This window comes from Prunus persica, chromosome G2 (assembly GCF_000346465.2).
Source record: "Prunus persica cultivar Lovell chromosome G2, Prunus_persica_NCBIv2, whole genome shotgun sequence".
Lineage (NCBI taxonomy): Eukaryota > Viridiplantae > Streptophyta > Magnoliopsida > Rosales > Rosaceae > Prunus > Prunus persica.
The window spans coordinates 10,838,978-10,848,958 of NC_034010.1; the positions used below are offsets into that span (position 1 = coordinate 10,838,978).

The 9,981-nt window shown below is 37.4% G+C and overlaps 1 protein-coding gene across 2 annotated transcripts; it reads left to right on the forward strand.

Annotated features, from left to right (window-relative positions):
* LOC18781543 (pentatricopeptide repeat-containing protein At5g04810, chloroplastic) lies at nucleotides 423-9,734 on the forward strand. Of its 2 annotated transcripts, none has more exons than XM_020557659.1 (10): nucleotides 423-1,637; nucleotides 2,116-2,243; nucleotides 3,657-3,770; nucleotides 4,372-4,458; nucleotides 4,773-4,926; nucleotides 5,908-5,967; nucleotides 6,847-7,275; nucleotides 7,866-8,161; nucleotides 8,351-8,480; nucleotides 8,810-9,734. In XM_020557659.1, exons 1-10 carry the CDS (start codon nucleotides 714-716, stop codon nucleotides 9,317-9,319), a joined length of 2,832 nt encoding a protein of 943 aa, XP_020413248.1. In that variant the 5' UTR covers nucleotides 423-713; the 3' UTR covers nucleotides 9,320-9,734. The 2 variants fall into 2 exon arrangements, with proteins under 2 accessions (XP_020413248.1, XP_020413247.1); XM_020557658.1 differs by having other exon boundaries at nucleotides 670-1,637; nucleotides 3,630-3,770.

Sequence of the window (9,981 nt, forward strand, 5' to 3'; positions counted from 1 at the left end):
AAGGGGCTCATTTAGTTTATTGCCTAGGCCACCAAAAGTCAGGTCGGCCCTGCTATACACCCAACCCAATCACAACCTTACCTTTATCGCACACCATCCCCCCACCCGCAACCACCACTACACATGTCCTCCACCCTCTCTCTGTGTCCTCATGCTCTCTATGGCCCTCTCTCTTCTCTCCCAGATAACGCAGGCCATTTTTATATCAACAAGTCGCTGCTTAAAATTATATATATATATATATATATTAAAGGTATTCCTCTCGACTTCGGACTTCACATCTGGACCACACCATCGGCAACGTGGAGGATCTCAAATTGCCGATGCCGGTGTCGTACATGAAAGGCTTCACCAGGTTTTACAAGTTCGCTGAGTGGAGTCGGAGGATTTGATAGAATTTGTAATGTGTCATTAAATTGTTGGATTTTAAAATTATTGGCATAAACAAGGGACACACTAGTGTAGTAGTTTAGGACAATTTACTCCCCAAACTAAAATCTTAATATCTAATCCTAATATCTATATAATGTATATGAATTTGATATTGTATTGCCCCTCTCAATAAGGAATTTCCTATTTTAAAAAAAAAATTACGGAATGTGACTTTTTGCCTTGTGTCCGTATTTAGCGCTACACTTGGCTCCCAAAAGAAACATGGCCTTAACACCAAACATTCGAAAAATGCACTTCCAGTTGATGGTCCTAAGTAGATAATGGAATTCTCACTCAGCACCCCACACTATCTCAACACCACCACTCCCTTCTCCGCCCTCATCCACAACCAGAAACACCACTCCTCCTTCTCCTCCTCCTCCTCCGCCACCACTTCTCTCTCTTTCTCTCTCAAACCAACGCCACCTCCACTGCCAAATTCTGAAAACCCCACCAGCTCCTCCCCTCCCTCCAACCAAATTCGCCGCCCCAAAACCCTCAAAACCACTCCTTCCCCCTCCAAACCCACCTCCAAAATTCCCTCTAACCCCTTTAGGAACCTCATTAATCCCACCCATGCCCCTACCCCACCAATTAAGTCCACCACCAACACCAATTATCACCCCTTCACTGACAAGCTCTGGCTCACCAGCAAGCTCTCTCCCCCACCTCCACCTCCACCACCCCAAAAGGAAAATCCTGAAGAAAATCGAGAACCCATCAAGGACAATGCCCCCCAGAAGAATTCGGATTTGCCCAAAATTAAGTTCCAGCAAGAGGGTAAAATCTTTGTGGGGAATTTGCCCAACTGGGTCAAGAAAAATGAGGTTTTTGACTTCTTCCGGCAATTCGGGCCCATAAAGAATGTGATTCTGATTAAGGGTCATGACAGTACTGAGAGAAATGCAGGTTTCGGGTTTGTTATTTATGGGGGTTCGACTGCTGCTAAGTCTGCCATGAAGGCGGTCGAGTTCGATGGCGTGGAGTTCCATGGGAGGGTTCTGACTGTTAAATTGGATGATGGGAGGAGATTGAAGGAAAAAATTGAGGAGAGGACGCGGTGGATTGAAGGCAACGACGGGGTTGAGTATCGTTCTAACTGGCACAAAGAGCGGGACAGCTCGCGCAAGGAATTGCGCAAGATTATGGATACTGAGCCGGAGAACTGGCAGGCCATTGTTGGGTTTTTTGAGAGAATTAAGAAGGTAGAAGATCAGTAACACTCTTTATTAATTTATGTGCATTTCACATTCACCACATGTCAACATCCTAATCCATGACTTGTTTTGATATTTATAGCAGTTTAATTCGTGCTGCATGCTATTGAGTTATGAGGAATCTGATGTTCCTTGAATTATATTGTTCCAACTATTAAAGATTGGAACAAGGAATCAGTCATAATGCCTGCCCATAAAGTTGAATCCAAATATTAATAATAGTAAGAGGTTCTTCTAGAGTTTACTGTATACAATGACTTGTCCAAATCACAATCTTTTTCAATTGCGAGAACTAATACAATACCCACCACACACACGTTTTGTACATTTATATATATCTATGCTCTCTGTGGAGCTTATTCTGTGAATGGTTGCTTTTAATTTGAGCAAAAGTATACCGTCTTTGATTCAGTGTTGTGTACATAACACAAATGTTTGCTTGTACGTTTTTTCTTCTTTGTATCAGCCTTCTAGAGGAGAATATGGCCTGATGGTGAAGTATTATGCAAGGCGAGGGGACATGTATCGTGCTCGTGAAACTTTTGAGAGCATGCGAGCAAGAGGAATAGAGCCAACGTCGCATGTGTACACAAGGTAAAACTTTTTGTGTAATGTTTAGAATTTAAGCCTTCACTAATAGCTTTTATGGGGACATTTTTGATTTTGGGTTAAACACATTTTCGATCCTCTAAATTGTGGGCAAGTATCAGCAACTCTTGATTTCTAATTTCAGGAATAAAGCACCTCTTTGTCTTTTTAATTTTTTTTTTTTTTCAAATGTAACAAGGAAGTTCAATGAAAAACTTTAACTGATTTAGTTAATTGAATTCAACGATATGGCACTCAAGTCTCAAAAATTGGATTTTAATTGGTAATTACTGATGCTAGAAATTCTTGAGTATACTCCAGGAAATTTGATAAGGACTCATGATATTGATATCCCTTCCTATGTGAATTAGGGGCTCAGAGTTGAGTTAAAATTTAATTAAAGTGTAATTAGTACACTTGGTCACAATTAATTTAGATAAAGTTTCTTGCTATTTAATTAATGGATTCGTATAGTTGACACCCTCGTTTTATGAATAAAGGCTTTGTTGATTTGTGCTGGACTTTTTTCTGACCAGTTGAGTGATTAATGAGACATCATTGCTTGGAGTAGAAGTTTAGGGACTTTATTGAATCTTACATCCATTTACAAGGTAGTAAGATTGTTAAAGCTATGGCCTTTGTTTTAGCCTATCTTTTGGTGATTATTCTAGCTTATGGCCTTTATGTAAGTTGCAATGTACATTTTGTTTTTTTATGTAACGTCTTCAGAGAAAATTACTGTCAAATCGCACTACCATTGGCTCTTGTAGCTACAGTAGTTCCTCTCAACGTTTATTGGAAATTGAAACCCTTGCCTTACAATGGGTAATGTCCTGGGCCTCTCCACCCATTGCCAATTGGTTTTGAGTTGGATGCTCTAATTCTGTCACGGTATCAAAACAGACAATCCATGTGTTAGGCCCAATGACCACATGTGCTCCCATGTCATCCAAATATGAGTTGTCCACATGTTTGACTTAAGTCATGACTCATGCACTATGGAAGTGGGTGTGCTTAGAGTTGGGATGGGTACCCAATGGGTGTTAGAGGTGGTGATGGTGGTGGTGGTGATGGTGATAGGTACCCATTGGGTGCCCATTGCCCATTCCTAGGCGTGTTCAGAATATATCCCACATCAAGAATCTTGCCTTAAAATATATAATGTCCCAAGTCTCAAATTGTATTGCCAATGGGTTTTGGGTTTGGATGCTCTAATGATCAAGGTTTAAGCTCTAATACATCCCTTGTTGTGTAGCTTACAACAGTCAAATAATCATACTATGAATTTCATCATAGTTTGAATTGTAATAATAATATGTCTAATTATAGATATATTTTGTGAGAGCATGTACTTTTAGAGTTTTGAATTTTAAAAGTTTGTATTACGTGCAGCCTTATTCATGCTTATGCAGTTGGCAGAGACATGGAAGAAGCATTGTCATGTGTTAGAAAAATGAAGGAAGAGGGTGTTGAAATGAGTTTGGTGACTTACGGTATAATGGTTGGGGGATTCGCGAAAGTTGGCAATGCCGAGTAAGTAAGCACATACATTTTTAGTTTAGTGTATCCGAAGAATTATAGTTGTAGGATATTTTACTTGCGAAGTGCTATTTTTTATTTTGTAGAACTATGGGGTATGCACATCAAGTAATGCATATATATGGGCTTGCAATTAATATTTTTCTCCTTTAATTAGTAGAAATGTGTCACCTTTATTTTAATTTTCAATTTGTGACACCTGTCATGTAGACATTCGTCAAGTTATTATAGAAAATTAATAAAAAAGAGGAAAAAGAATCTCATCCAAGGAAACTTTTCATCTTTTATGTACCTTTTGCCTGAGCTCTTGTTGATGCACTGAAAGCAGTAAGGTCTCCAAGTTGTACAGATGTAACGTTCCTTATAAAATCAAGGACAGTAAGCTGCTGATTAACAATTGCATAACTAGTGACCTTAATTGACGCAATTGCCTTTTGCACTTGCTGCATGTTTCCTTCTTGCATCAAAGGTGCAAGTCACCAAACTAGGCATTCGAGTTTTGTTTTATTCCAAGTGATAACTTGTAATTGATTCTATAACTATAACATAGCAATTCTCGTGTATCCTTAATTTAATGTTACATGATGTTTGGAAGAGCTGCAGATCACTGGTTTAAGGAGGCCAAAGAGAGACATACAACATTGAATTCAATCATTTACGGGAATATTATATATGCTTATTGGTGAGTGTTCCAAATTCATTCTGTTGTGCCTTTCATTTTGGCATCATTGTATATTTATTGGTCATTATGTATCCATAAATTATGAGTATTACACCCCATCTAAAAGCTGAAAGATTGAGAAAGTTATTAACTCTTCATTACTTTTCTCTTGCATTAGTTAACTTTCTCTTAGATTATCAAGTGCTAGTAGTATTGTTACTCAAAATTCTGTATTAGAGGTCATCTTCATATGGTGTAACTTGTAAGTAAGATGCATGTTAAGTGGATTACTTTCCTTTTAAATTCATGTTGTTTCTGTCTTGCGTAAATTATAGTCAAACATGCAATATGAATCGCGCTGAGGCATTAGTGAGGGACATGGAAGAAGCAGGCATAGATGCTCCTATTGACATTTATCACACCATGATGGATGGCTACACCATGATTGGCAATGAAGATAAATGCTTGGTTGTGTTTGAACGACTCAAGGTACAAGCTTAGGTGAAAGTGTTTCTCTTGCCCAAGCGATACATATGTATATGCATCTGTGCTTGTGAGCGACATTTATTTCTATCAGATGATATTTGTAGATTTTGACTGGATTTGGATTTTTTTTTCTTTCTATGTTCTGTAAGACAATTCATGGTTAAAAAAAGGCAAGAAGAACTGTAAATATGATTAAATATGTCCTCTTTGATTGAAAACATAGAAGACCTCTTTATACACAAAGAGTCAAAGACTAATGATTAATTAATAAAAAACCAAAATGTAGTTTCCATCTTAGTGCTGATTTAATTAGAGGAGCTTTACTTGGAAACTTAAAACAGAAAACTTAGTTACAACTTGCAAGTATCTGAAATTTAGAAATATAGGAATGATATGTTGATGCAGGAGCATCTACGAAGCTCTCTAAGATTACTTAGGCTCGTCACTCAATTGGGCTTGGGTTCTGTTTACTTTAAATTATTAGTTACTTCTTTTGTTTTCCTATTCTTACTAGGATTTGGTTTAATTTCCTATGTCAATTAGGTTTTCTATATTCTAGTATAAGTAGGCTATTTAGAGACTCTTGTATTTAGTTTTTGTTGATGAATATAATTTCAGACTTTAGTCTATAGAGTTTCTAATGGGATTTTGCCCTAGAACTCAGTTATCTTCATTCCAACTTCGATTCTACTGCTTTATCCTTCTATCCTCTGTATTTTGGGTATGTTTGGGTTGCTGGACAGCAGCTTATAGCCGCTGCCCTGCATCATATGTACAAGTATAAAAATTAAATATAGGAGTTGTTTGTGTATGATGGTAGTAAAAGGGATGTAGCCTATCCTTTACTTTTGCCTCTAAAGGTTCTTAGATTGTCTGTTAAGATTTTAACTCTTACCTATTACACTACAAGAGACTGTTCAATACGTCCATAATGATTTGACTTATTTCTCCTCTGCATACTAATACTTGCTAATTGGCATATAGGAATGTGGGTTTACACCTTCAGTCATCAGTTATGGATGTCTGATCAATCTTTACATTAAGGTATGACTCCTTTTAAATTATTTTTTCCATTTTTACATGATAGTGACAATAAGCTGCCTCCAGATTTTGTTTTGTGCTATCATTTAAGGGCTTCCTGTTCAGTTAAGACACAAATTGCAGATTAAGTTTAACTTTTGGAACCTGAGAAATACTTCCTCATAAGGCTAACTTGGAGTATTAAAACGTGAATTTCCTTGTGTGAGTATGCTTACATGATACATCATTTCCTTGGCCAACTAAGAAATAAAGGGCAGGCCTTTCTTTGAGATACTCATCTTAAACCCAAGGTGGTGTTATTCTTCTAGTCTTCTATGTTTCCTTCTTTCCCTCCCGTGTCATGTTAGATTTTAATCTTCTAATACCTAAAGTATATGTATAAGTACAGAGCAGTCAGTTTGCTATTTAACCCTTCCTTTCTTCCAATCACCCACCAATCAAAATGAAGAATGAAAAATGAAGTTTTTGCTTCACCATAACCTGATGATCCCTGTTATATACATACAAATCCTTCAAGTCTGTCAAATCTACTTAAAGAGGTGGTTACAACATTGTCACCTGAAGAAAACCCTAAATCGAACTGAGCCAAACTTTTTATATGTCCGCTAGTTTTTATGCCTACATGTTATTTGCGGGTGCTAATATCTGTTGAGGGTAGTTGTGTAAAACCTCGCTGGCGCAATGCTACTTGAAGTATTGCTATCACCTTCATGTTCTTTCTCAGTGCATAGCTTTTGAGTTTGTTCTTTTGTTTCTTCTTTGAATGCCTTGAATTCAGATTATCACCATTTTGTTTGTGGGGTGTAAGTTTGTAAGTGTGTATTTATTATCATTTGGTATATCAAATATGCCTAACTTTCAGATTGCTATCAAAACTTTCAGATTGGAAAAGTTTCTAAAGCCTTGGAAATTAGCAAACTGATGGAATCAGCCGGCATAAAACATAACGTGAAGACCTACTCCATGTTAATCAATGGATTTTTGAAGTTAAAAGATTGGGCTAATGCATTTGCAGTCGTGGAAGATTTAGTGAAGGATGGTTTGAAGCCTGACATAGTCCTTTATAATAACATTATAACAGCATTCTGTGGAATGGGTAACATGAACCGTGCTGTTCGTACTGTCAAAGAAATGCAGAGGGAGAGGCATAGACCTACATCACGGACATTTATGCCGATAATACATGGTTTTGCAAGGGCTGGAGAAATGAGAAGAGCTCTTGAGATTTTCGATATGATGAGGATGAGTGGATGCATTCCCACTGTGCATACTTTCAATGCTCTGGTTCTTGGTCTTGTGGAGAAGCGACAGGTAAATATCCTTGAGACACACACCCACAGACAGACACATCCATATCAATCTTCTCAAATCAGGATGTCTGGATTTTAAAATTTACAGTTCTGCATGATTTATATTCCCATTCATTACAATCATGATTGAAACCGTGCAGAATTATGATTGAAACAATGCTCAATATAAATGCACAACAATTATGATTGAAACAAAAGTAAGTTTCAACTGTTTCATAAAAAGAAGGAATGCTTAAAGCTGAATGATCCCTCCACAATCAGACTTGCTGGGACTCATTACTTAGTAGTGCTTAAAGTGAAATACTGGACCTAAGCCTTTCCATACCTTTAAATAGAAGTTTGTTGAGCTAATGAATTGTGGCTATGCAATATCTGGTATGTTTCTATTTGTTGTGAAATAAGGACCACAAAAGATGTTCCAAATATTGATTTATGTCTCCATTGTGAACTCTTCTCCGCTGTACTTCTTAGTGTTTGAAAGTACATGTTGATTAATCCAGTCTGTTTTAGCTTGGAATCTTATATTATTTTGCTTCAGACTACCTCCTGTTCACTCCAGAGGTAATCCAATGTATCTTTTATGTCTTGCAGATGGAGAAGGCTGTTGAAATATTGGATGAAATGACACTGGCGGGCATAAGCCCAGATGAACATACATACACAACTATCATGCATGGTTATGCATCTTTAGGTGACACGGGAAAAGCCTTTGAGTATTTTACCAAATTGAGGAATGAGGGCCTGGAGCTAGACGTGTATACATACGAGGCATTACTGAAGGCATGTTGCAAGGCAGGCAGAATGCAAAGTGCTTTAGCTGTCACCAAAGAAATGAGTGCTCAAAAAATTCCAAGGAACACCTTTGTGTACAACATATTAATTGATGGGTATAGTTTGTTTAAGCTCTTCAGCATGCACCAATATACTTCAAATTAGTGCTTTCATCAGTCTATATTTTACTTTCATTTTTTTTTTCTAATTTTTTTTTGGGCAGGACGTTTATACAAAGTTATTGGATTCTACTTTTTCTCTGCTTCTCAACCTGTCTACTGACTATGGCTGTTTCCCTTCTGCAGATGGGCTCGAAGAGGTGATGTTTGGGAGGCTGCTGACTTGATGCAGCAAATGAAAAAGGACGGGGTGCGACCTGATATCCACACCTACACATCTTTCATAAATGCTTGTTGTAAGGCTGGAGACATGCAGGTATGCTCTTTAGTAAGTAATTATCTATTTCCTATTGTACCGTTGGTAAAGATAAGTTTGCATTACTTTAGCATATTCTTATTTGTTGTTGGTTGGGTTTTGATAGGTATTTTAGGATTTTTCAGGTCTTTGGAGATAGTTTTATTCAAATAGCATTACTTATTTGACCATTTTTTCATCAGCGATCCCTTGTCATCTTGCTCGTTTAAGTTGGCCAAATGTGGGTTCTTAGAATACTAAATTTAGAAGACTAAAGTAACTTCATTTTCATTATAAATTCATTAGTTTAGTTCTGCAGTTCCGTCTTTTATGTACATTCTGTCTTTCAGAGAGCTGCAAAAACAATTGAAGAAATGGAAGCGTTTGGAGTGAAGCCAAATGTTAAAACCTACACTACGTTGATACATGGTTGGGCACGTGCTTCTCTCCCAGAGAAGGCTTTTAGATGCTTTAAGGAGATGAAGTCGGCGGGGTTGAAGCCTGACAAAGCTGTATACCATTGCTTGATGACATCTCTGCTGTCAAGGGCTACTGTTGCTGAAGCTTACATCTACTCTGGTCTTCTGTCCATTTGTAAGGAGATGATAGAATCTGGGTTGATTTTTGATATGGGAACTGCAGTTCACTGGTCGAGGTGCTTACGCAAGATTGAACGAACAGGTGGCGAGCTTACAGAAGCCCTGCAGAAGACCTTCCCTCCTGATTGGAGCTCATCTCATACTTTGGATGTGAGTTCGGACGTAGACAGTGATGATGAACTAGATATTATTAGCAATGACGATGACATGGAGTTTGCTAATAGAATAGATGATGGCAACATTATGTCGAGGATGGTCTGAACAACAGAACATGGTTCTAAATCATGTGCTTAAAGTTATTGACATAGGACATGGCATATGTGTTATGCACGTACAGCCGTTATGCTCTTGATGCTGGTTGCGGCAGCAGAACTTCATTTGAAGCAGGAAAGCACTTTGCAGGATAAGCATCCCCGCTATTATTTTTATGGTCATTCTTCCTCTTCAGGCTTAAACGTCCCTTGTACAGAACAACCTTAATTTTGTGTATTAAAGAACATTTTGGTAATTAGAATTAGTTTTTCTTTTTTACCGCGCTTGACTATGCCTTTGCCCTTGATAGATAGGTCTAACTCCACATTGTACCTTGGAGTTTTTGAGCCACTTCACCTACAATATATATAGATGCTAACTATGGGAGGATTTCAAAAGACGACTATTGATGGAAAATTATTGTTGTTGGTTTTTATTTATTTATATTTTATATTTATTTATATAAATGATAAATCTAATATAAACTATAGGGAGGAGAATTTAAACTCGGTGCATGTAACGACCCGGTCTTAAACTAATAATTAAATACTAAATTATTAAAGAAAAAGACAATGTTATCCTGGAATATTTTAATAGGTTTACATGTTGACTTGTTGACCGGGGAGATTTTGGTGAAATTGTTATATCCCGGTCCGAAAAAGTATTTAAAT

Excerpts from the sequence above, each read along its gene's own strand:
- LOC18781543 (XM_020557658.1), top strand. The coding sequence starts at position 714 with ATGGAATTCTCACTCAGCACCCCACACTATCTCAACACCACCACTCCC. Across the intron at positions 1,638-2,115 it reads TTTTTGAGAGAATTAAGAAG|CCTTCTAGAGGAGAATATGG; the intron begins GTAGAAGATCAG and ends TCTTTGTATCAG. Across the intron at positions 7,276-7,865 it reads GTCTTGTGGAGAAGCGACAG|ATGGAGAAGGCTGTTGAAAT; the intron begins GTAAATATCCTT and ends TATGTCTTGCAG.